The sequence below is a fragment of the Actinia tenebrosa genome, unplaced genomic scaffold (genome assembly GCF_029948245.1).
Source record: "Actinia tenebrosa isolate PJP-AT-01 unplaced genomic scaffold, QUT_ActTen_1.0 PGA_scaffold10__47_contigs__length_13832649, whole genome shotgun sequence".
NCBI lineage: Eukaryota > Metazoa > Cnidaria > Anthozoa > Actiniaria > Actiniidae > Actinia > Actinia tenebrosa.
The window spans coordinates 6,134,349-6,161,832 of NW_028292570.1; the positions used below are offsets into that span (position 1 = coordinate 6,134,349).

A 27,484-nucleotide genomic window follows, 5' to 3' on the forward strand; every position below is an offset into this window, starting at 1 on the left:
TGGTTAAAGTTTTTTCTTGATATCCCGATTAATTTTTTACGAAATTCTAATGGGGTCAAAAATAATCCGTAATCGTTAAATTTAGTGACGAATTATTTTTCTACTTTTAAAAACACTAAAAACCCTTGATTTTAAAACCCTAACACGGGCGCCTCATTTTATTGTATGTTTGTCTGAATCGATAGCAGTTTAAAAAGTTTCAATATTTACCAAAGAAATCACGGAAGGACAGGAAAATTCCTGTTCTGTCGCAATTTAAAAAACTAAAAGCAGCGCAATCAGCATATTCGTTATCTTTTGTGAGTGGACTTCTATCAAGAGCAGAGCGAACACGGAAAATAGACTCAAACGAAGCATGAAAGTCTTAATACTATTTCCTTTTATTGTTTTCTTTGGCGGAGGTTTCGCACAAACGCAGGTAAGTCTTTTGCCACAATTTATCTTACCTTTTATTTTAACTTTTAATTTTTGGTTTCCTTCCTTCCTTCCTTGCTTCCTTGATGCCTCCCTGCCTGCCTGCCTGCCTGCCTGCCTGCCTGCCTGCCTGCCTGCCTGCCTGCCTGCCTGCCTGCCTGCCTGCCTGCCTGCCTGTTCGTTCGTTCGTTCTTTCGTTCGTTCGTTCGTTCTTTGAAAGTCTTTTTGTATCGTATATAGCCAATGCTATAACATGTCCGAGTAGAGTCGCTTGTTGCGTTCTAGTTTCTCATGCATCTCGAGGGTACCGGTTTTTCGAGTTTGAAATTCCATGAGGTTTGCGTATATTTGCGATAGCACGCAGACGTTTTGGATAATTTGGATGCAGGTTTATAACACGCAGTTTTTCACATGTCTTCTTTATTATGTGTGTATCAGCAGAGTTGTGTCAATAAGGTGGCGATCCCACAATGCCTTCCGGCCCTAGCCAACTACCTTCAGTCCCAGGCTTCACTCCTACAAAACTTGAGTCAAGAACTTCAAACTGCTAAACAGGAAACTGAAAAGGTGAAGGCGTCTCTAGGTAGGTACCAGTCTCCGGCTATCACAGCAGCCTTTGAACCAACAAACTTAACAAACAAACACTATTTATTCGCATTATATTGCGAAAGGAGAGACATATATATTATTACATGATAAAAGCTTGATATCGTTTTTATTCACGAGATTTCATATCACGGAACAGGCGAGTTCATGCACTTCTAATACCAACTATCAATCTTTTGTCAACAGGACAGTGGCCCGCGGGCAGCTACTGTATTCTGGCCAGCGGTGGATGTCCAAAAGGCTTCACTAAGAAGTCAGGGCACATGCGGGCTCTGAACATGTACAGCCACACTCCAACCTACATTCAACCGGTTCACTTTGGAAGCAGCAGAATCACTTGCCATGGTAAATGCGGACAGTATGGAAACTGGGTTGGGGATTTGTATATCTCAGCTTGTTGCAAGTAGATATCCCGACTAAACAACCAGTTATTTGAGAATATCGTTGGAAAACGAAAAAATAAAATAAAATAAAATGAATAATGATTAAACAGGGGACCTAACAAGAGCGTATGATTAAAATAAAACACGAATAAAACATGAAAGTGTAATTTATTGCCGTCCCGTAACATTTCGAGTGTTATCTCGTGGGTGGTCACGTGATGGGTGCGATCTACTCGTCTTTTTGTTGGTTCTTTTTCGTCCCGTTAACGTTGTCTTTATTCTTTCCAAAAAAAAAAAAAATGAATAAAACATTAATAGCGTAATTTATTACTGTCCCGTAACATATCGAGTGATATTCCGCGGGTGGTCACGTGATAGGTGTTGTTAATGACCCGGTCCGTGCTCTTGCCTTGTTTGTTCTTGTTCGTCTCGTTGTCTTTATTCTTTTCAATAAAACATGAATAAAACATAGAAGTGTGATTTATTCCTGTCCCGTAACACATCGAGTGTTATCCCACGGGTGGTCACGTGATAGGTGTAGGTTATGACCAGGTCCGTAATCTTGTCTTGTTTGTTCTTGTTCGTCTCGTTGTCTTTATCCTTTTTGCAGTAAAACATGAATAAAGCATCAGTAATGTTAATTTATTCCATTCCCGCAACATATCGAGTGATATCCCGCGGGTGGTCACGTGATAGGTGCGATCTACTCTTGCCTTGTTTGTTCTTGTTCGTGTAAGTTGTCTTTATTCTTTCCAATAAAACATGAATAAAACATTAGTAACTGTAATTTATTGCTGTCCCGTAACACATCGAGTGATATCCCTCGGGTGGTCACGTGATAGGTGTTGGTTATATGGTTATACGTTGCTAGTTCTTGTTTGTCTCGTTGTCTTTATTCTTTCCAATAAAACATGAATAAAACATCAGTAGTGTAATTTATTCCTGTCCCTAACCCATCGAGTGATATCTCGCGGGTGGTCACGTGATAGGTGTTGGTTATGGCCCGGTCCGTACTCTTGTCAGCTTGTATTACGTTGCCAGTTCTTGTTCGTCTCGTTGTCTTCCCAGCGTTCACCACAGAAAACACCAACCCGGCGTGCTTTGCGATTATTTCAATCCCAGAATCTCCAGGTACATTTAGACTGTTTAGATTAGCGAATTTCAAACTTCTATTCCTAGTTTATAGTTTTTCATGGCTTGTTTACCTTCTTCTTTGGTTTTACTTGTTATGTTTTTGGAGGCTAATGGCGGACGAGAATCCATGGTGGCTCTTTGTACGATTTCTTGTTTCAGACTCAAAGGAATCCTACTAAAACTCACTCGTTGTTCCTCTACAACTAAGTTCTCTCTCAAACGAAGACTCTTTGCTTCAAATATAGCTAAAATCATTCAATTTTAGAGCCTTTAAGACACCTTTTTTCCCTGAATATTTCGTCTTGAGTCGCTTTGAAAGACAATGCAAAGACTGTGAATTGTAATTTGCGCGCCATTATTACAAAGCACATGGTTTCACGATCAAACGCCCTGGAAATGCTTCTTCCTTACTTCTTAAACCGCTTTTATCATTTTATTTCATCAACCTAGCCTTAAAAATATGTTTTGTGATCATCAAATCAACTTTCAACGGATTCCATGTATTGAATGTACTATGTATTTAGTCCAAATTATTTTCAGTTTCTAAGAAAATAAGCTTACTAAGCTTATACTTTATGGTAAAATCTTTGACTTTTATACATTGGCATCCATATATCCTGAGTTTAAGTTTTTTTTAAGTCTGTAGATAGATTTATTATGAGTTAGAAGTTGTTTTAAGCTTCGTTAGTCGATTTCAAGTATGGAAATTGACAAACTTGGTTGAAATCTACCAAGTCTAGCATGTACTGTGTCTAGTTTACCTCTGAATGACAATATTATAAGCCATTGAAACAATATAAAACTTATAATTATTTACTTTCAGCTTTCTAGTTTGCTTAAAAATGTATTACTTTGTAAGTTGTTTTGGCTTTAGCTCAGACTTTTTTTAAAAATACATTGCATTTTTACTCATTTCTTGGCATAACAGTCAAACAGCACTAGTGTTGAAATGAATATTTTTGACTGAAAATTACCAAAAAAAATATTTCTTCATTACAAACTGATTAAAAAATTTATTGATACCCTGAAACAGCCTCTGTTTTGATCTAAGTCAGAGCAAAGCTAAATGAGTGAAGGCATAGCTAACTCACAGATAGAACCCTGAAACGACCTCTGGGTTGAACTAAGTCAGGGCATTGCCAACTCACAGATTGAACCCTGTAACAACCTCTGGGCTGATCTACGTCAGGGCATGGCTAACTCACAGATTGAACCCTGAAACAACCTCTGGGCTGATCTAAGTCAGGGCATTGCCAACTCACAGATAGAACCCTGAAACAACCTCTCGGCTGATCTAAGTTAGGGGAACGGATAACTCTCGGCATCAAAACACAGCATTCAGAAAGACAATGTATGATGACATAAGTGAAAAAAAAACTCAAGAGATATTTCATTGTAATGTATATGCATATTTCATATATGTTTTTCTGTTATTTTCCATTGGTTTTATTATTATAAAAAATATGCCACAATCAACACAGTCCTACTACTGAGCCCAATTATGCGAAGTGTTTATAGCTCTATCTGACAGATAAACCTTATACAGTTGATGAATTTATTGGATTTATTTTAACAGGCAAGCACAGGTGGTGTAGCAGTTAGAGTGCTCACCTCTCACCAATGCGACCCGAGTTCGAGTCCTGCCGGGTTCGGTGTCGTATATGAGTAGAGTTATTTGTTGGTTCTCTCCTGTGCTTCAAGGGTTTTCCGGGTTCTCCAGTTTTCCTCCCTCCGCAAAAATCAACTCCTAAATTCCAATTCGATCACAGTTATTTGCTCTCTGATGGGTCAAAAACTGTGCTTTATTAGTAAACGGAGCATGGTGCTGATGCCATCTGTGCATGCAAAGTGCTGCTAGATCCTGCAACTGTCTTTCTTTTTGCTGAAATAAATTCAATGCCAAAATAATTTTAGTAGAGCTATATAATGAAACGGCCATGGTGTGACACAGCTTCTTATACTTCTTTCGTGCTTACATCACTTTCTGCATGCTTTATTACTCAACAGAGAACATAAAAAGCTGTTTTATTTATTAAATGTTATGGTATATATTTAGGTTGAAGCGATAGCATTCACCTGTGAATCACCATGGAAACAGTCCATTTAGAACAGATGCCTCCCACTGAGAAAGAACTTGATGAACAAGAAAAAGAAAATACTCTTGAAGGTATGAATACAGCTGTAAGTTGATTAAGGAAGTCAGGATAGACCCCTTGCAGCACTTTGGAATCCCAGGGGGGGGGGGGGGGGACCTCCAGTATGGACTATATGGGGATGATCTGCTGAACAGGGTATGGTTTCTCGAGCTTCTTGTCATAAACAGGGTATGTAATTTCACTCAAGTTCCAAGTTCTTCCTGAGTTTCCTGTCATATTCAGGGTTTCTACTTTCGTATTGACCAAAATGCGAGCCGACATGATAATTGAAACACGAACTCAATGGAATTAATTATATCTTTTGTCATAAACAGGGTCTACAAATTTAAGTTTTTTTGTCATAAACACTGGGTACCCCTTTCAGAATCCCAGCGGAACACCCCTACCCAAATTCTGGCGGAGTACCCCCCGGGTTTGGAATGCAGCTCAATACTTAAAATACTTTTTTAAATCAATCATTCTGTTTAAGATACAAATTAAAAATTGGAAGGGGGGGGGGGGGGGGGGGAATGGAAACCCCTACAAATTTCCCCCTGGATCTGTACTAAGTTTGTTTACCTACGCACTGACACATGCAAAAGAACAACAACAAAGAAGACAGCTTCAGTCCTGCTAATTTTCAATATTATTCCCAACCTCTTCCAAACTTTTTTTATGGTATAAAAGACATATCTTGTGTATTATTGTATTATTCTCCCCCATGTTAAGGGAAGCACGGGTAGCGTAGTGGTGAGAGCGCTCGCCTCTCACTAATGTGACCCGGGTTCGAGTCCCACTGAGCTTGGTGTCATATATGAGTAGAGTTTGTTGGTTCTCTCCTGTGTCGTATGTAAGTAGAGTTGTTTGTTGGTTCTCTCCTGTGTAGTATGTGAGTATAGTTGTCTGTTGGTTCTCTCCTGTGTAGTATGTGAGTAGAGTTGTTTGTTGGTTCTCTCCTGTGTAGTATGTGAGTAGAGTTGTTTGTTGGTTCTCGCATGTTTGTCGCATGTGAGTAGAGTTGTTTGTTGATTCTCTCCTGTGCTTTGAGGTTTTTCTGGGTTCCCCGGTTTTCCTCCCTCCGCAAAAATCAACTCCCAAATAATTCCAATTGGAATTACAGTGGATGAATAGCTACTCTGTAGAAATGCCACTGTTAAATCCCATGTATTTATTTATTTTATTTTATGTCATTCTTATCCTTTGTGACTTATATCCTGTTATTAACGATGAAACTAAAAGCTAATTATAACATTTTCTTAATTTTTTAAAAAATAATGATAATAATAATAATGATACTTTATTTAAATAAACCTTAATAGTCTATGCATTTTCTTAATTATTTTATTATTTTATTATTATTATTGATATTAATTATACAGTTTCTCATTAATCCCATATAGGTAACTGTCCAATTATTTTCCTAATTGGACAGGTCTTGTTGATATGGGATTAATTAGGCAGCTATATAATTAATAGGTAATGGGATTTCATGCTCCCCAATCAAGAAATAATTAGACTCAAAAAATTCCTCTGACTGCCAAATTAGACTGGGCTTACAGCCTCATCCAATTTTGTCAGTCCTCGGAATTTTTCTTGTCCAATTATTTCTTAATTGGACAGCATGGAGTCCTATTACATTTACTAATAATATTATTATTATTAATTATAACATTTTCTTAATTATTTTATTATTATGTGTAGAAACAGTTGAGGAAACCTGCGAAGCGTCAGGTGGTGGAGAATCTGTGAATCATGAGGCAGATCAACCAGTCAACCCAACAGAACAAGAGGTTATTGGCTTACTATTGGCTCAGCAACATGTGTTCTCTAATGGAAATGCCGAAGCTGAATCTGTCAAAGCAGTTGCTATGGTACCAAGTGAAGTGCTTCAAGATGAGACTGTTGTAGAAGAGGTAAGAATCCTTGAAGTTTCGGCATCCCAGGGGGTACTCTTGTCCGTTTAGGGTAGGGATGTGCCGCTGAGCCCTCTGAACTCTGACCCTGTTCCAGAGTAAAATCGCTGAAATTCATACCCTTTTCCAGAGCAAGATATGGCTGAAAACCATACCGGTATTGCGAAAATGGATACCCTGTTCCATAGAGGAGAGAGCGTGATTTCATATACCCTGTCCCAGAGTAAGCACGATTTTATATACCCTGTTCCAGAGTAGAATAGCTGAAAACAAAAAAAAAAAGATTAGTTACTTGCTCAGCAAAGGAAAAAACTAAACAAAGTAGCAATAAGACACATCAGACTTTGTAAAACTTAACTTTGAAAGTGAAAGTATTATAGGGCTCGTCTAGATCTTGCAATGTATATTCTAAAGAATTCCATTTGTTTTTGATATAGGTAACTGAGCAATCTAATATTGACAACAAACCAGACCATGAGATCATTGTTGGTCAGCAGTGTGAACAGGAGAGTGCAACAGCTTCAATCATGGAAACTGTACAACAATCTAGCGAAGGTAAATAGCTGCAATAAAGAGGATTGAAACTTTTTTTTTAAAGTCTAAATTCTACTGGGACTCTACAGAGTACAATTTGGGATTTAATTGTACTCCTGTTGTCAAATAATTTTGTTGAATGTATTATAATGAATTATGAAATAGCTTTTTATAAATCTCGCGTTGTAATTGATTGGGGAGGGTGTGCTTTATGAGAGCACACAGCGAGCATGAGCACTTTTAGTTGCATCATTCCTTTTTAAAATAACGGTTATTGTAATTTGTATTTCATAAAAGAAACAAAGATTAACTTGTTTGCTGTGCTGTGTGCTCTGCTATACCATATACATCTCCTAACACTTCTCTCGTGTTCTTCCAACCCCCTCTGGCTTTATGACTGCAAACAGGCTGCATACACATGCATTTTCTATTTCTTCATTATATTACTTTTGTTTCTGTGTATATATATGTATACATTATACCTAATTTTCTCCTTTCTTATATTTATACTTTTAGGTTTTTAATCACAGATTTTAGTATAGATTTTACTATAGATTTTATTTAGATTTTCATTGATTTTATATTGCTGATCAGTGGTTTATACCAGCTGTTCTATCGTGTCCAGCTGATCGGTTTTTTTTAATTAGGATAAATTGGGATATTATCATCATCATCATCATCATCATTATTATCATTATTATTATTATTGTTATTAGTGTGTTATGAGTGGGGAGTTGACTAGCTGGCCCAAAATTAAATTTAAACTTTTGAAAAATTTATTATAAATTATAAATAACTTGATGTGTCTCCACAGATCACAACCAGCAAAACACTGACAGCTTTGTGCCTGTCCAGTCCAGCCTGGCTGCATCAGATCTTGTACAGTCAGTGGTTGTCAGTACAGCAGGGGGTGCTGTCTACCTTGAGCAACAAGCTATAGCATTGACAGAGCTTCCTGCCGGAGTACATGCTATTCCTGCAACAGGATTTGAAGGAGGTTGGTACATGTGTACAGTAATGATATTAATATTATATTATTATCATCATCATCATCATCATCATCATCACCATCACCATCACCACCACCATCATCATCATTACCACCATCATCATCATCATTGTAATCATCATTATCACTGCAATCATCATCGTCATCAGTCTCCTACTCCCCCTCCCCCTCCTCCTCCTCCTTATCATCATCATCACCATCACCCCTTGCAACATCATCATTGTAATCATCATTATCACCACAATCATCATCGTCATCAGTCTCCTCCTCCTCCCCCTCCTCCTCCTCCTCCTCATCACCATCACCTCCTTGCAACATCATCATCATGATGATCATCACCATTACCACCTTGCATCATCATCATCATCAGTCTCCTCTTCCTCCTCCTCCTCCTCCTCATCATCATCACTTCATCATCACTTTGCATCATCATGATGATGATCACCATCACCACCTTGCATCATCATCATTGTAATCATCTCCATTATTATCATCACCATGCATCATCATCATCATCATCTATTATTACCACCCTCAGCACTCTATACCAACATGATAATCATCGTCACTAACCATTTATTGATAAAAATAATAACAAAACAATGATTAAATTTATAGCAACTTATGTGCACCAAACATCCGATGGCACAAGCTACGTTATAACCTCCGAGGGCGCTACCTTTGAAGCCCCTACATCGGTTACCATGGGCAACATTGAATCGAGTTCTTCAATGGTAACGACGACAGGAGAGACAGTAGATCATAGTGGAATCCTGGAACAATATGCCCAGGTGCATCAGGGTAGCCAATCAGAGCATGGCGACCATGCAGGTACTTTGTACGTGCTGCATGAGGACCCAGATTCCCAGGATTCACTCGACCAAGAAGCACAGGTAGGGATTGGTAACTAGGTCTTTTTATGTGTTATTTTATTCATTAATTATTAGTTTGTTTATTTATTTTGCTCGGATGACCACATTGAATAGTAGTCCTGTCTAACTTAGGCCCCGTCCACACGTATCCGGAAATTTTTGTATCCGCAATTTTTTTTTTGCGGATACGGGTTGCGTCCACACGTGTACGGAAATTTTTGTATCCGTATCCGGAAATATTCGAAAACGGTCTCCAGAGTGGAAATTTTCGAAAACGCTCCGAATACGGATACGAGTGGACGGTCGTATCCGCAAATTTTCGAATACGATGACGTAAACACGATTTTGCGCATGCTCAATAAGAAAAACTATCCGTCAAAGGGACTAGGCACTAGCGTGCATCAGGGCGGATCATGAAATTTCCGGATACGTGTGGACAGTGAAAACAATTCAAAAACGATTCCAATACGCTGCGTGTGGACGCGAACATTTTTGTATCCGCAAATAAATTTCCGGATACGTGTAGACGGGGCCTAAGATTTTGGTAAAAGCGTCGGTCTGTTAGTGTGGCTGGTCGTGATTCAAGCCTCGGCTGGACCAACACTCCAAGGGTCTTACTGCAGTTTTTCATTTTCTGTGGACTCAGACATTCCAACGACTTGTAGTGAAATGGGTTTTTCGCTACCGTCTATCAAAACTAATTAGTCGGTACCTTTCATGTTTCCGATTGACGGCTGCGTAGAACCCATTTCACAACAAGTCGATGGAATGTCTGAGTCCACAGAAAATGTAAAGCCGCAGTAAAATAACTAAGGAGAAGGATCTGTCTCACAGGAAAAAAAAACGGATTCCCAAATTGGGAATTGTTGGGAATTTCCTTCTAATACCCAATAGAAAAACAAAATTCCCAACAAACTAACATTGGGAATCAGTACCACGTTCCCAATTTCGTTCTCTCTGAGAATTGGATGGGAATTTGTTGGGAGTTCAAGGAAACTTCCAACAAATTCCCAATTTGGAAATCCGGGATTTTTTCCCTATGTCTTTGTAATTACATATGCAAGTGGTTAGACCTTCAAGTCTTCTCGGACAAGGACTTAAAACCGTTGGCCCCGTCTGTCTTCACTATATAACCCTGTATGAGGCGGACGTAAAAGATCCACTGAAGATGCCGGTGACGACCATCTTCAGTGCGCAAGCTAGCACTACAGGGTCCATAGTACGTTGGTAAAGGCTATTGTGGTGTCCCTGCCCTCACGGGACAGACAAAATATATATTAGTATAGAGGCGAGTGTAATTAAAGAACTTTCAAAACATTACGAGTGTCTATTAATTCCAAATTGTACGAGAAGATCGTGCGATTTTTTGTTTACAGTTCACTCAACAAAATTTCAGTAAAAAATGCGAAGCAACGGCCGTTCATCTTTGTCTATTTGGCGGCCGATTTTCAGTCCATCGCGCAACTGAAATGCATAAAAAAGATCAGTTCTTATTAGTTTTTGCGGGGTTTTTTTGCTGTTGACATTTTTTTTGGCCGTGTTTCCATAGCGACTTAATTCGATACTCCTACGGAGTACCATTAACGCTATAATTGTACTCCTCTCGACCAATCAGAGTCGAGTTATTTTGTTGAGTGTACTATAAATATAATAATTTCTATTTTTCAGGCAACTCCTAAAAAGATCTACCACTGTAGTATTGATGGTTGTGGCAAGCAGTTTTCAACAACCTATCGCCTCAAGGCTCATGGTCGCAGCCATACTGGTGATACATTCCGATGCGAAGAGGAGGGGTGCAATAAATCATTTATAACACATAGTGACCTAACGAAGCATGTCAGGACACACTCTGGAGAAAAGCCGTACAGATGTGACCACGAGAACTGTGGACGAGTTTATACTACAGCACACCACCTCAAGGTAGATAACAGGACAGGGATTTATCATTCACGTGTTGAATTAAGCATTTACCTCCAGAGAAATGCTTCCTGTTAAAATTGTTACAAATGTTGAATTACGCGTTAATTTTTCGTATCACGATGTTTATATATAGCCGTTTGCATTGCTACGCGGCCACCCCAGACAAAAATCGCGACGTGCACTTTGCAATAGACTGCCGTCAATCGAACACGTTGACGTCATTTACAGGCGTGTGTGATTCAAAAGGCGCCAAAACTTGTCGATTGTTTACAAGTATTATGAGCCACACTCACCGGGCCTATCCGGGCCGATCCAAACGCGTGTAAATGACGTCAACGTGTTTGATTGACGGCAGTCTGTTGCAAAGTGCACCTCGCGACTTTTGTCTGGGGTGGCCGCGTAGCAATACAAATGACGGTAAGGCGTGTTAAATCCTCCGTCTCGCTGCGTCAAAGCAGCTCAATAGACCCCTTGCATATGACATCAAAGCAGCTCAATTTGGAGGACAAAACAAAATAATTTCAATCTCCTGAGAATTGGAAATCCATTATGTCCTCCAAATTAAGCTGCATTCCGGAATGGCTAATTAATAGTCTGACTTTTTATTTAATTGACAGGTCCATGAACGAGCGCATACCGGAGAAAAGCCTTTCAAATGCACATTTAATGACTGCAACAAAGCCTTTGCAACTGGTTATGGTCTGAAGAGTCACACACGAACACATACTGGTGAAAAGCCATACAAGTGCCTGCACGAGGAATGTGGCAAAGCATTCAAGACATCAGGCGATTTGCAGAAACACATCCGTACCCACACTGGTGAGATATGACAAACTTTAGTCATGAAATACGATGAGGGGGTAAAACATTTGACTAAAACTCGTAAACTACCCTTTCCCCCTTTTTTGTTGGGCTACGTGGATTTGGCGGGAATTTTCGCGCCAAAACGCGCGTGTGCTCGTCTTATTTAACATCAAATTATGCACAAATACCAGTGGTAAAGTAAAGAATGCACGACTTGAACCTACGTAACAATACAAACACTATGAAACTTCACCGAAATTTAAAACTGGAGTATTTAAACGTCTCCCAAACTTTTCTTTCTTTTCTTTTCTTTCCTTTCCTTCGTTGGCAATGAAATTTTTTATTTATTTTTGAAATAGGTGTATACAATTTTGTTTCACGGACCAGTAAAATCACTTTATGACCCTAGCGACGATAGTAGGCACATTAGTAGCACACAACACCGGTGCTTCCCAAACTTTCCTTTCCTTTCTTTTCCTTTTCTTTCCTTTCCTTCGTTGGTGATTTTTTTTTTTTTTTTTGTTTTTTGTTTTTTGTTGAAATAGGTGTACACAAATTTGTACACAACTTGTTTAACGGACAAAGTAAAATCAGTTTACTAGGCACATTAGCACACAACACCGGTACTTCTCAACAGTATTATACTGGAGCATCTCTATGTTTTGTTTGCTTTAGGAGAGCGTCCATTCAAGTGTCCGTACGAAGATTGTGGTCGTGCTTTCACCACCTCGAACATACGTAAGGTTCATATGCGTACACATACCGGCGAAAGACCTTACATTTGCGAAGCTACTGGATGTGGACGGGCATTTGCTAGTGCTACGAACTTCAAGAATCATTCCCGTATTCACACCGGTAAGTCAATAGAAGTTTTGCATCATCACGTGACGGCAGCCATGTTAGTTTTGCATGAGAAAGAATTTCCGAGAGCAAAGGGATTTTATTTGTTCTGCCATCTAACCACAGGCAGTCCAAGTTGTATTATAAGCGTCGGCATGTGATGGTGCAAAGCCTAAACAGACCAATAATTCCTGTCACTGGGTTAAACGTGCGGTGCGACTTGCCGTTATGGCTATTTGGGTAACAGAGCAAATATTCCTGTCACTGGTTAAAAAAGTCACTGTACGGCCGTGACGTGACGTTTTATGACCGTGACAGTCACGCCATAGCTATTAAGGTTAGAGCAAAAAACGGCTTAATGCCTAACAGGTTTCACAACTCAGTTGATCGAATTAGAATTCAGTGGAAATAGGAAAAATCGTAGAAACCGGAGGAAAAACCCTCGAAGCACAGGAGAGAACCAAATAACAACTCTACTCACATATGACACCGAGACCGGCAGGGCTCGAACCCGGGTCGTATTGATGGTTTTCACGGCAGCCATGTTGGAGGAACTTAACAAGCGCTATTCTTTTGTTATATACTCCAACATGGCCGTCGTGTCTTTTATTATTTAATTCTCTTGAGAAATGATTGTTGAAAACCATCAATTGGTGAAAGGCGGCGCATGCATTAGTAGCCCACACCACCCGTGTTTCCCGACCGTGACTTGACGTTTCGTGACAGTCACGCTATGGTCAATTGGATTATTGGTCTAAATTGGAAATGCTACTTTTCAGGTGAGCGCCCTTACTTGTGTCAAGTTCATGGCTGTAACAAACGCTTCACCGAGTACTCTAGTCTGTACAAGCATCACGTGGTACACACCCATAACAAACCGTACACCTGTAATATATGCAACAAGACCTATAGACAGACATCTACTCTAGCCAATCATAAGCGCACTGCTCACGGAGAAGTGGAAGGTAAGGGATATGACACTAAAGAAAAACGTTTGCGCATGCGTGCATTTCAGCACGTTTTCTAAGAATTTTGAAGAGTTTGAGTGAGAAAATAAATGTTTGTTTTCTCCAAGTATACTAAAAAGTTCGAGAGTATACTTTTGTCAAACCAAGATACTGTATTAAGAAACACAATATGAAAGAATTAGCCTTAAGTTTCAAGCATGGACACTAAGTTTTGGTATTTTGTGAAATCCAATTTATCAGGCATGTTTGAAAGTCAAATTTCTTACATATGTTTTGACTAATTTGCACACGGATTCAGAGCATGCGCAGACGTTTTTCACTCGTGTCGTATACCATATATCCGTTAAAAACTTTGTAAGAAATTGCATAAATTTGAATAAATTAGTACGTTCAGTATTCCTCAGTAGATTGTAGACCTACAAAACTTTGCTCTAATTTGTACAATTCTGTTAACTTTTTCACGGACATAAGGTAGGCACTCTAATAATCCGTAATTTTAAAATGTAAAAAAAAGGTAAAGGTTATTTATTTTACTTCAATAACGCGGGGAGTGGTTGCCCAAGTCTCCCAAGCATAGGGCTCATGTTTAATGCTCTCGAAGGTGCGCCCTCTACCCCCCTCTTACTATCAGTGCTCCTTTGTACGGGTACCATTTAAAGCTAATTAAAGCTACACAGAACAGAGAGAAGTCGAAACAGACGTGGAGTTCCTGAGGATCGAACTATGGACCTCTAGCTCTGAAGGCCACGCGCTAACCAACTGAGCTACGCCTGCTCCTTGAAATACAAATAATGTATCACAAATAATCCGTAATTCTTTATTCTAGTGACCAATAATCTGTATCCCTTTTCCAAAAACCCCTAAAAATCTACATTCCTGAACCCCTAACAGGTCCTCATTGTTTTCTCTTTTGATTAGATTTTGATGAAGACGGTTCGCCCGCAAGCAAGCGTCAGCGGATACAGTACACAGAGATGCCAGGTCACCACGCCTATGCCCAAGTAGTGACAGACGAACAATCAGTAGCTGCTATCCAAGCAATGGATGGCACACTGGCCGATATGCAGCAAATCACTGAAGGCACACAGATAACCATTCCGGTTGCCATAGCAACAGAGTCGGGTATTGAAGTGCATGACGCGCGTGGCTTACAGCATTCGATCGCGTTGTCAGAAGGTGAACAGATCCCAGCCACTCACATGGTCGATGGCAATGGTCATGAGATTGACATCGTCTCATCTCCAAACACAGTCGTTGTGACGTCGTTAGAAGGCGGGGCCATCGTGACTCAGGCAGGTGGAGAGACACAGAGATACCAGGTAGTTCATACTGGGCTGCCTGGCGAGGAAGGCGTGACGGAGGTCGTACATGTGCAGATGGTGAAGGAGGGAAGCGAGGAGATCGCACAAGAAAATGCTGATCGAGAAAACGCTGAAAATATGGAAGGAGGTAATTAATATATTACGATAGGTAATAACAGTTAAAATAGTACTGCGATTAGTATTATCCCTCACCATCATTATCATCTACCATCAACAGCCAAAAACAAACACCACCACCACCTCCAACACAGAAACCCCCCCCCCAACAACAACAACGACAACAATACAACAACGTCATAATCACCATCACTATATCGATATATTGTACCATAAAGTGGCTCTTCTTCCACTGGATTTCAAGTGGAATTTAGAAGTAAATTTTTGCGGCGTATGGAAAAATCAGAAAACTTTATCGAATCACAGGAGAGAACCAATAAGCAACTGTAACAGGTGATCTCGCGCAGTCACTTCCGTTTACTATTAACCAATCAGAAGCATTTTTGTTTCATCGCTAAAAGTTTCATGATGGCTTCAAAATGGAGTCGTATTTCGAGTTCACCTTTTTGAAATACGTCCTGATATATTACTTTACTTTGAATAATTCTACGTTACATGTACCAGAAAAGCTTCCTCTTGCTCTATCGGGAACTAAAACTAATAAAAGCAAAGCATAAATGTAATAAAAGTAAGCGAGATCGGCGTTGCCTTGATTGGTCACCAGCCGCCATTTTGATTACCGTGAGATATCATGAAATAGGAGGCCAGACTACCTGGTACTCACATACGAGACCGGCATCAGATCATCATGATTGCTATCATCAAAATTGCCCTATTTCACTATGACGTCACATCAAAACAATCTATTGTTTAAACGCAAAGGATCATGGTCGTCGGAGGGGGTCAAATCAACGCAAATTCACCGAAAATCGTTCTAAAACCCGTATCAATCCACGAAGAAAAGTAGAATAGCCAGCAAAGGCTCATAATATTTTTGAGTACATATCTACACATATTATATCTGAAAACCAGGCCATTTTAGATTAAACTGTTTCGCTAGGAGCAAATTTTGTTGAATTTTCTATTGGATTTGGCTATTCTATCCCCCACATAAACAAGCAGTGACGTCATAGTGAAATAGGGCAATTATGATTCTTATTTATTTTCATCAAAGGGGTTATCCTTTTCTTAACTTGTTTTAGTCGAATTCCTAAATGGTTAAAATGCTCCTTTCTCCCCCTTTTAGCCGAGCCAGGCGTGCTTATCGAGCACCAACGAATCCTCCACGCCAAAGCCACCTTAGATGAGGTCCTGGCTTCTCAAATCAACGAGCAAAACACGCAAGAAATAAGTACATCAGAACCGTAGTGAAAACATTAATCGAACTAGTTTCCTTTAAAGTATGTTGATACATTAAATTACAAAGTCAACGTCGGGTTCAAAACAGAACATAAAAGCTGAGACCGAAAGTTATTCTGTGAAATGACATAGTTATTCATTTGAAGTACACAGTCGATATAAAACATGTGTTCAAAGCCTCCTTGCTTTCTGTCAGTGAAACAATTTATAAGCATTCTACTAGTTTTAAAAATCGTAGAAAGAATAAATAGTGATACAAATAATTGCGTTGTGCATCATATCAAGGTTTTGAGTTTTTTTCTTTCCTTTTTTTTTTTTTTTTTTTTTTTTTCGTTATCTTGACTTAATCGTAAATTTAGGCACTGCCTAAAAGCGAAGCTCCCAATAGCACAGGGTGCCCAATTTAGATTACTAGATACATCTAATTAAAGTACCCATGTATCATTTTGGTCTCAGCTGCCATGTTCTATGCTTTGAACACGTTAAGGATTTTGCGATTGAGTCTATACAGTGTGAACTTTGTAGACCCTGTTTATAGAGGTTTTGCAACACCGCTTGTCGGCGGCCATGTTAGATGGCAGATCAATAAAATCTCTTTGCTCTCGGGAACTTATTTCTTTTTCATGTAAGACGATTGTATTGTTCCTGCTATCCAACATGGCCGCCGTCACGTGGTGGTGCAAAACCTCTATTGTGACTAATAATTATTCGGGGGATGAGGAACAAGGTGCATTGTGGTCTAGCTTGGGTACAAACATCTTTTTCCATCATGCCTTATAAACACCCTTCTCATAATGGCTGACGAGCGCACAAAAACGAGGTCACCCAGTCATCTTGCAAGGCTGAGCAAGGCTGCTCTTTCAGAATAAAGGTGGATAGCGCGAATACAGGTCAAAACAAAAGTTAAATTTCTATACTTTTCTCTTATAAACTCATTTAATGTACTTTTATATCTCGTATTGTGGACTAATGACTGGGTGGCCTCGTTTTCGTGCCCTTTTCAGCCATTATGAGAAAGCTGTATGGTGTTTTTAAATCCAAGCTAGACCAGCATGCACCTTGTTTATTATACTAAGAAAAGATCCATGAAAGCAAACCATTCTAGTCTGAGCCATTCAGAAGGAACCAACGAAGCCAACATTATATTAATAGCTTACAATTAGCACATGGGGTCTATGTCGCTTGCAGCACTTTGGGAATGCAGCTCAATAGCCCACTTCCGAGATATGCTTCGCTTGTCACGCACAAAGGATTGAACGTGAGATTTCGTGCATGATGCTCGGTGATCCGTGATAGGAGAAAAGAATTAATTCAATTTAGCATGTAGCCTCGTACTGTAACCTTTGTACGTGACCAGCAAAGCATATCTCAGAAGTGTGCTATTTGGAGGACATAACAATATGGTTCCAATTCTCAGGAGATTGAAATTCTTTTATTTTGTCCTTTAAATTGGGCTACTTTGACGACACATGCCAGGGGTCCATTGCAGTACTCATATCTCAGTAGGAAGACCAGGGAGAGGCTTCATTAGTTCCATGGAAACCACACTCCCCTCCCTTCTTGTAAGATCTTGTGAAGCCAATCATGTTCTTTACGCTCAATGGTTCCTCCAAAGTGTCTTGAATGCGAGGATAACATGGAAATACAAAAGAAATGCCACAAATTCCATCGAGAAAAAGTTTAATTTCTTTTGTGTTTCCATGTTAGCCTAGCATCCTAGTTTTTTTTTTGAAAAGGATCCACTGAATGAAATCAGCATCCTCCCCACCCCTCCCCCTGGTGAAGTCGATCGCGCCAGATTTTTCTGGCAGCCATAGGTGTCATTCCCTCGAGAATAAGATACTTTGTTTGAAAGTCATCCATATTCATGTCTTCTCTCCCAAGCACTAATGTAGATGTAAAAAGACCAAACCTTTGTTCAAACCAACCAACGTGGCGTCTATGACGTCACTGGTATCCCGAGCAAATCTGGTGCAATGTGCGCATGCGTGAACATTTTTCATCTCATAGAAATAAAGTTTTTCATTTTGGTTTTACGGTTTTACTCAGGGTGTCAAATTAGAGAACATTTTCACTAAATATCAAAAACTGAGTCGCCTAACAGACCTTATTTTTAAAGGGATTTGTATTTAAGTCAATGTTAGTTAGTAGAGTGCCAACCATATTTCCGTAAATAAAATTGTAAGAAATTGCACAAATTTGCACAAATTAGTAAGTTCAGTAGACCTCGGTAGACCGTTGTCCTTCAAAACTTTGCACTAATTCATATAATTTTGTTAACTTTTTCACAGTTAGAGTGCAAACAATATAACAGTGAAACTTGAGTAATACTAAATAGCACAATTTCATGCAAATTCCATTGTTTTCTGTTGTTTAATTAGCACTATTTTGTACTATTTAGTAAATAGTGTTTCACGGATTAATTGTTTGCACTCTATATGGTAGAGTGCTTACTATAAATACATGAAATGTTGCCTAACAAAACTGTACAACTTAGAGCAAAGTTAAGCCCCGTTTACGCTAGCGATTTTTGCTGCGATTTTTTTGCGATATTGTCCATAATAAATAATGGTAAAGAATTTACTCGTAAAGTTTTTTTCAGGATACCAATATTTTCCTAGACGAATGTCTCTTTTGAAGGATGAAAATTGTCAAAGACAATTTGAAAATTGTCAAAAAAATCGCCGCAAAAATCGCCAGTGTAAACGGGGCTTTTTGTAGGTCGACGGTCTACTGAGGTCTACTGAGCTTACTAATTTGTGCAAATTTGTGCAATTTCTTACCAAGTTTCTCACGGATATACGGTCTGCACTCCATTGTATCTTATTGTTTAAACAACAATTGTAGTCAATTAATAAACATTGGTAGTGTTTTGTATTGATGGATTACAAGTATCCCTAAAAGGGTCAAAAAACCAAAGCTGTGGCTGCTATCTGTCTTGCTTCTCATGGGATGCCTGTGGTGTGTAACGCACTTTCTAGTAAGTAGTTTTGACTGTTTGCTAGAGTGCGTTACAAACGTTACCAGCTATTTTGTAAACACGACGCAATTTTTGGTAGAAATGCATGGAGCGGCCACCTTGGTCTTCCACCAATATGGCAGTCGAAACTTCAAAGGCTTAAGTTAATGGTATATTCAATATTTTTGAGTATATTTCGCTAAAGTATACCTTAAATAGATATTTTAAACGTGACTAAGGGAAAATCTTCCAACTATGTTAAATTATTTTAATATTTTCATCGCTATTTAGATAGACGTGACGGTATTGCGTGACACGAACTCGATCTTCATAACTCGAGAACCAAACATCGAAACGACTCGAAACTTTTTTTGGAACTTATAACACTGATTTCCAAAACATACTCGAGAAATGTCTGTATACCATGTAAAGTTTAGATTTAGATGTTCTGATGACGTCACATGAAAACCCGCAATGGATTTATTGGTATAGTTGGAACAATATGCGAATGCCAAATTTAAATGCTTGCTATTGCAAAACTCCACTCGGTAAAAGCGAGATTGGAAATCTCTAGGGTTGAAAGGAAATCTGTCCAACCATAATATAAAACATGCGAAAAAGGTAAAATCGAAAAGCTGTCAAAAATAAGTCATATTTTATTTTCACAGAAGACTAGAAAATAACCAAACAACTAGTTAGCATTTGAAATTTTTGTTAAAAATTCGAAATATAAAATGTTATTGTGCTATAATTTTGTACTTGAAGCCTTCGCGTTACGTGCAATGCCTGATTCCAATTATACACGAGTTATGTAATTTCGATTTGATCCCAGCGTCAGATTTTAAAATTTTTTTCTCTTACCTAGGTATTAGCGAGTACTTTAAAAAACCAAAACGAAATAAAAAAGGGTGTGCCCGACTTCGTTTTAGAGCTATGAGAGATTTGAAGACGTTTTTATGACATTTTGCTTATCAAAAACATTGGAATGACTTCATCACGATGACAGCGCGCTCACTCATTCATGCGTAGAAAGGATGTGCGCGAGCAATGGCCATGCACGTCCTTAAGTGGGCCGAGGACTTAATGAAAATCATTCTTTTCTGTGAAAGTCGTTGAACAAAACCGTCAAAGTAGATCAACACACAGTAATCACATCACATCTTTCGATCTCGTTTTCCAATGCATGTGGCGTTTTCCAATGCTTTATCAACTGGTATTTTCGGAAGCGGAAACCAGCCCCTCCACTCCCCATTCCGTTCCCCCAGTCTACCCTGTCCACAGGGTTTTATTTTATAATGATTTTTGCTTGGTTGGCATGATGGAGTGCACGTTGCAATCCATGTACTTTAAAGTATTTAGTTGTTAAACTATTCAGCTGTAAAATAGCTAAGAATTCACTCAGACATGAACCAAACGAAGACGGGTAGAGGTATTCGCTTTGTAAATATACCTATTTCAATAAAGTTAGGCCCAGGGCAAACGTCGAACTAACCATGAGCTTAATTTAGTCGAACTTATTACATTTGAAATAGGTTCATGCATGCCTAGTACGACGTTTCCTGCAATTGAGAACGACCCTATTGAATAGGTTCGAGTCCAGCATACATTACAACTCTGGAGCGACTTTGCGGCAAACGCCGTTTTAAACACGTGTCGAAATGAATTCATAAATTATGTAAAATAGTAAATAAATCATCAAGTCGCATGAATTACACCAAAGCCGTGAAAACAAGCACTCCCCCACCTCCCAAACACTCTTTCCCCCCTGGTGAGCATGCGCCATACGAAGATGAGTGATGAGCGAGACCGAGGAGCTCTGGATACGAAAATAAATTCAAAACTACTCAAACTGAACATGTCCGCGTTTAGAAAATCCTTGCCACGAGACGAGACTCTTGGGTCTCGTAGATTTTGTTTTGACCAAACGAAATTTGTTTGCCTGGTTTGTGAGATACCGACCTGCAATAAATTTGGTGTATACGAGAGCAACGAAGATGAGCCGGGCTGGACGGCGGGCAAAAGCGTTGCGTATTGTGAATGCTGCGAGAGAGGGAAAAAAGAACGAAAAACAAGCTTTAATTGTGGTCGAGCGCTATATTTCGCCATCACAAGGATATGCATTAATCCGGAAAAGACAAACAAATGTCCGTGTGTTCCCCGTGCATTTTCATGTCCAATTAAAATTATAATAACAATGGGTGAGTAAATTAAGATCAACATTGGTTCGACTTTTGCCGCCACGTAGGCCCTTAGTCGACCTTCCACCGAATCTATGTTAAATAGGTTCGGTGCGACGTTAGTCCGACGTTTGATCTGGGCCTTAGTCACCTGAAAAGCTATTAAGCTGAGGTCGACAAGGATTATGGGTAGATACAAGTATATGGCGTGCACTTTTCTACGATTACTTAACAACAAATAAAAGTACAATATCTTTTGGTGCTTCATTTTATTTGTCTTTATGTTATGGGAAGACCTAGTTTTCTTGTTCTTACAGGGTAAGATTAGAATCTATTCAATCTATCTAGTTTTACATCAGTATTCTTGAGGTAGCATTTCAATTGATTTATTTTCAACAAGACCTCAAGCTTTGGTCACGCGAATTTCCAGTGTGGCTTGTCCAGAGCTGTTCATGAATCCACGGCTCGTCAACCCATATCCAAGGTCCCTGGAGTGCCAGCCATTGTCCCCTCGAAATGGAGACAAATTGTAGTAGAGTTCCTCGTACATCCTCTGGTCTGCTCGTCTATGTCCTTTATAGACCTTGACATTCCACCAGTTGCTGTACAGGTTATAGTCAAAGGGAATGCTGAACAAAACGGCCAGGGTGTTTCCATCGCTCATGGCATAAGCAAGTACTCCAACCACGCCAGTCGCAACTGGACCACGATTTTTCTGACCGTTGTAGAGCAGTGCCTTACCATGTGGAACTTCATAGGGAAGGACGATATCAGAGGTACCAGAACGGAAGTATGTGTTAATTGCGGTCCACTTCCTGCCCGACTCGTTGTCGATACCGACGGCAATCTTTCGACTGACATCACCGAGTGCTTTGAGCACGGATTGCAGGACTTCGAAGGTCAGGGTTGCACCTTCAATGACGGCTCCAGCCACGGCTGCGTTTCTTTTTTCATCTGTTATAGTGTCAATAATATTTATGCGTAAATGAATAGATTGGGAATTCGCAGTCGTTCCACAGAGTGGCTCTTCTTCCGCTAGGTTCCAATTGGAATTTAAAAGATTTTAGCGGGAAAAAGGTGAAAACCGGAGAAAAACCCTCAAAGCACACAGGAAATAACCAACAACCCTACTCATATACGACACCGAGTCCGGCAATCGAACCCGGGTCGCGGGTCTTGTGAGAGGTGAACGCTCTCACCGCTACACAACCCGTGTTTCCCTAGGTCATAGCATAGATGGCATAGGTCAATCTTTAATGAATTTCTTCGCGCATTTTTTCAAATCCACATAACTACGAGTACCATTTTCGGTAACTGATTTAGTTGTTTTTCCCATAAACATTGCTTTAGTTCAATTAACTTGGGTTAAATAATTCAATATAGGCAAAAACGCTAAGATCTAACGGAAACCTCTTTTTGACTTTACCGTGGGGTTTTGTTTTCACATTTTAGTTCAAGCAACTGCTATATTGGATGAACCGAACGGGTATATACTACACTTCTTTACTTTAGGCTTTCCTATTTCAGACCGCATATCACTCCCTAGAGTATCATTTCTTAACACGAGAAGGCACATGAATATGGAGGCACAGCAGAGAACAAATTAAACAAACTATCTCATATGTTGACGGATCCAGTGATCAATCCCACAACCATGCACAGCAGTGAGAGTGATGTATTAACAACACACACAACCTGTGCTTTCTGTAAGCCTACGCTTTATAGACGATTACTCAAGATATTCTGGACGTACCTTTTTCTTCTTTATTGATTCTCCTCTTCGTCGACAGGGCAGTGGCTGCGCATATCATTGTAACGACAATGAACACGATGATCAGACGGCTCATGATTGCACTGAGTTAAAGCTGACATAAACAATAAGAGAAAATTAAATGGCTGTACGTAGAGATAGATTAGATAAGTAAATTGCCCTTTTGAGATAGTGTTTACAACAAGTTTATTTTTTATTTTTTTACTGAGAAGAAGAAAGCAAGAAGGGGAAAAGTAGTAGCAGTAGTAGTAGTAGAAGAAGAAGAAGAAGAAGAAGAAGAAGAAGAAGAAGAAGAAGAAGAAGAAGAAGCAGGAGGAGGAGGAGGAGAAGAAGAAGAACAACAACACAAAGAACAATAAGAACAATTATTTTATTTTTGTTTGGTTTTCTTTTTCGTTTTTGTTTTTAACTCGTGGATACGCGAAGCGCAGAAACGGGTTACTATTGTGTGAGGGCTCTGAATATGAAAAATCTGTAGCTCGCTCGCTCGCTAGCTCACCAAGATGTTAGCAGATCGATAATTACACGTTTATCAATCTTAGGTCATCTGTCACAGTTTCGTTGTTTTTTGTTTTTAATTTCTGAATTGTTTTAGAATTGTTTTTATGTCAGTAACCAGATCTATAATTTAGAATAATATTAAGAATGAAAAAAAGAGCTTTGATAACATCCTACAATAATAATATATCTATTAAGAGAGAATTCTTTTCGTATTCAAGCAGTGAGCGTCAAAATTTATTTTCTTGAAGAACGGCTGTTGTACAAGGCTAAAATCTTGTTATTCAGAAAGTTTAACTTGATTGGAAGTGGAGATGACCGATGAAAGTGGAATCAAAGTGTTAACCCAAAGCAAATATTTTATTCGAAAATGAGGTTTAGGCCTTCATTTGCTTATTTCCCATATATTTTCTATAAAAAAGCCTGACAAAACAACATTCTAACACAAATGCAACAAAACATCTTTGTATGATTGAAAATACCGCTTCAAACAGGCATTTTATCATAGTACATCAGTTTCTGACTGTTTAAAAAAGGTTTTCAGTGTTAACCCAAAACGAAAATTAGGATCAAAACTAATACATAAGTCTAGTTTTTTTAAGAAGGTCACTATGATGGGATGCCCATCTCCCCCAGAACTTACTCTTCACTCTTGGTCCAGGACTTGCCCGAAAGAGCCTAGGGTGTCAGGAATTCGGTTTGATTTTAGAATTCCAAACCTACTTTGAGGCATTCGAGTGCAGTTAAGGCTGAAGGGGTTTGCTCTAGAGCTGCCCTTTTTTAAATTCATGTTTGATTTCTTAATCTTTTACCCAGAATAGATGATTTTTTATCAGTAAATTTGCATGAATAAGCCAATTGGGCCATGCATGGCTGGCCAAAACAATAATTGGTGTCTTTATGTGGATTGCAGCTTTTTAAGTATTCGTGTTTGGTTGTTGGTCTCCAAGCATTTGCATGCTATGCCATTTGATTTACGAAATATTGTACTTTTTAAAAGGTATAGAATCAGATCAGCCAAGCCTAGTTCTGACGTCAACACTTCCCCACTGCCTCTGCAAAGTGTTCCACTCACAGCCCCAAGCTTGGATTAAGGCTTTGTTTTATTTTTTATCAATATATCAATATATCAATATATCAATATATCAATATATCAATATATCAATATATCAATATATCAATATATCAATATATCAATATATCAATATATCAATATATCAATATATCAATATATCAATATATCAATATATCAATATATCAATATATCAATATATCAATATATCAATATATCAATATATCAATATATCAATATATCAATATATCAATATATCAATATATCAATATATCAATATATCAATATATCAATATATCAATATATCAATATATCAATATATCAATATATCAATATATCAATATATCAATATATCAATATATCAATATATCAATATATCAATATATCAATATATCAATATATCAATATATCAATATATCAATATATCAATATATCAATATATCAATATATCAATATATCAATATATCAATATATCAATATATCAATATATAAATGGTGTTTTGTTGTTCGCAAATTTGTTCATGATTCGCGTAAAATTCCAACCTTTTTTTCTATCATCTCCATTAAAGTGCTTATGAGCCTTCGCACAATATTTTCAGAATTGATTCTTTAGATAGTGGATAGTTGATTGTGAAAATACTTCGTCATTTGAACGTCGGGTCTTTAAGATACGAGGATTTATATTCCCAATATGTTAATGACTATGACGTAACATAAGGGATCATTTAATATACAGCACTGCACTCGTTCTGGAATACAGTATTTTAAAAGCATTACCCTTTTACTCGTGACTCACGTAAAGGTTCTTACAAATTTGTTTTCAAAAAATGTCCAGCGTTCAATGTTAAAAATTGTCACGAAATAACTCAAATCCCTTATGTTACGTCATAGTCATTAACATATTGGAATTATAAACCTTCGTATCTCAAAAATCCGACATTCAAAGGGCGAAATATTTTCACAATGAAATATTCACTATTTAAAGAATCAATTCTGAAAATATTGTGTAAAGGCTCATAAGCACTTTAGTATTACGCGTGCACTTCGAAAGTTTCGAAAGAACAATCGCATAAGAATTGAGAATTGAGTCTGTAGAGTTTAAAAATTCGCATGAGAAGCGCTGTTTATTTGCATCGAGCCACCTTAAAGTTAGTCATACATAGACAGCTACTAAAGGCGCCTTCTCATCGCTCTCAATAAAACCCCGTTAAGCTGCGCCAATGAAGTACCTACAGTCAGTGCAGTGGTAAATAGTGATAACAAATAACAAATAACATATTACAAGTATTTGAGTGAAAATTAGAATTAATTAGATTTAATCATAACTAGGAACTGATTTTATGGCTCAGGAACCTTCAATTGTGGTCACATCTACTCTTCAATTGAATATCCCTGCTTTCTTGATTCAAACATAAAATCGAAATGAAACAAATTGGAACAGAATACGGTCAACACACACAGATGCAATGCACATGCATGCATTCGTTCATTGGCAAGCAGTATTTCTTGATTGTATAAAATAAAATAAAAAGTCCCCCCCACCAAAAAAAGTCCTTCTCTTTTGTATTATTATTATTTTTTCTATAGTATGTATGTTATTTTTTCTGTTTATTGTGATTTTGAAGGCCAATAAAGATATTAAAAAAATAATAAAAATAAATAAATAAATTTAATACAATGAAGATGTCCTTCAGCAGCATGCTTGTAATATATAGAGGAAGTGTATTCTATTAAGACCATTTTGTTTGCTTTTCTACCCGCCCAATCACTGATGACGCTGTAGACGGGGAAAGCTTAGAAATTGTTCTATCCTATCTGAAGTATCATACTCAATAGAATATCATCAAAGCTTGCTTTACCTTTAAGAAGCACGGTCTCTACTTGACTTGTTCCTTCTCTTGGAGTGTCCTAACAAGACTAGTAAGAATCCAAACTTCCTGGGAATAAATACCCATCATCACTATTTGTCATTATGTGGTTGGCTGGGTTCAAAAAATGTGGCGATTTTTCATTGGGAGAAACCCTTAAGACTCTAGGGCCGCTATGCATGTCGGGAAATGGCTTATTATGCGACCAAACTAGAACTAGAATATTCGTGATTAAAAGCTTACTTATGAAGCCACTCTGAATGTGAGTCGCTAATGCATCTTTTTGATTTTTTTGAACTAGCTATGATATTACCTAAAGACTCATTTCATTTGGTTTGAACCCCCTCTCCCTCTCCCCCTCCACCCCACGTTTATATCGTATTTTAATACCAAGGGGCGGATATTTTTTTCTGGGACCCCTGTGGTAATTCACCAATAGACTTAACTAGTAAAGCATATTTACTACTTGAGTCTAGTTGCAATACTGGACGTGTTTTTTTCTTCTAGACCACTAAAGCTAACAAACTGCTGGGCTTCGTCAGAAGAAATACTCGATACATCCAAAGTATTTCCGTGAGACGAACGCTGTATCTTACTCTCGTTCGTGCTCACTTTGGATACGCATCACAAATATATATGGGCACCACAGTCTATTGAACTAATATCAAGAGTTGAGAGAACGCAACGACGTGCCACAAGATACATTCTCAAACTGCCATTCTCATCCACCGTCTCTTACAGTTTGAGATTGAAAACTCTGTCTTTACTACCAATAACTTACTGGCATGAATACCTTGACATGATTTTTTCTTTAAACTAACGCACAACCTGATACACGTGAAGCCTAATCTACTACCTGTTCCTCGACGTACACGACCAACAAGATCATCAAACAGTAATGTTGTCAAGTACGCAGTACGTCAGTGCAA

At 38.5% G+C, this 27,484-nt stretch overlaps 3 protein-coding genes across 4 annotated transcripts; 2 read left to right on the forward strand and 1 right to left on the reverse strand.

Annotated features, from left to right (window-relative positions):
* The first annotated feature begins 267 nt into the window (after window positions 1-267).
* On the forward strand, window positions 268-1,564 carry LOC116288220 (uncharacterized). Of its 2 annotated transcripts, none has more exons than XM_031694987.2 (3): window positions 268-418; window positions 856-997; window positions 1,207-1,564. In XM_031694987.2, exons 1-3 carry the CDS (start codon window positions 356-358, stop codon window positions 1,425-1,427), a joined length of 426 nt encoding a protein of 141 aa, XP_031550847.1. In that variant the 5' UTR covers window positions 268-355; the 3' UTR covers window positions 1,428-1,564. The 2 variants fall into 2 exon arrangements, with proteins under 2 accessions (XP_031550847.1, XP_031550846.1); XM_031694986.2 differs by having other exon boundaries at window positions 278-418; window positions 853-997.
* An 867-nt stretch (window positions 1,565-2,431) lies between these two features.
* On the forward strand, window positions 2,432-19,087 carry LOC116288221 (uncharacterized). The gene is made up of 12 exons (XM_089026636.1): window positions 2,432-2,534; window positions 4,594-4,704; window positions 6,374-6,585; window positions 7,023-7,140; window positions 7,934-8,116; window positions 8,747-9,021; window positions 10,669-10,920; window positions 11,538-11,739; window positions 12,400-12,579; window positions 13,344-13,529; window positions 14,451-14,981; window positions 16,098-19,087. The coding sequence occupies exons 2-12, from the start codon at window positions 4,626-4,628 to the stop codon at window positions 16,217-16,219; spliced, it is 2,340 nt and encodes a 779-aa protein (XP_088882762.1). The 5' UTR covers window positions 2,432-2,534; window positions 4,594-4,625; the 3' UTR covers window positions 16,220-19,087.
* Window positions 19,088-21,598: 2,511 nt separating this feature from the next.
* On the reverse strand, window positions 21,599-26,673 carry LOC148912867 (cytolysin tenebrosin-B-like). Its single transcript, XM_089026695.1, has 3 exons — window positions 26,547-26,673; window positions 23,100-23,211; window positions 21,599-22,300 (listed from the first exon to the last, which is right to left on the reverse strand). The coding sequence occupies exons 2-3, from the start codon at window positions 23,191-23,193 to the stop codon at window positions 21,750-21,752; spliced, it is 645 nt and encodes a 214-aa protein (XP_088882821.1). The 5' UTR covers window positions 23,194-23,211; window positions 26,547-26,673; the 3' UTR covers window positions 21,599-21,749.
* Between the last annotated feature and the right edge of the window lie 811 nt (window positions 26,674-27,484).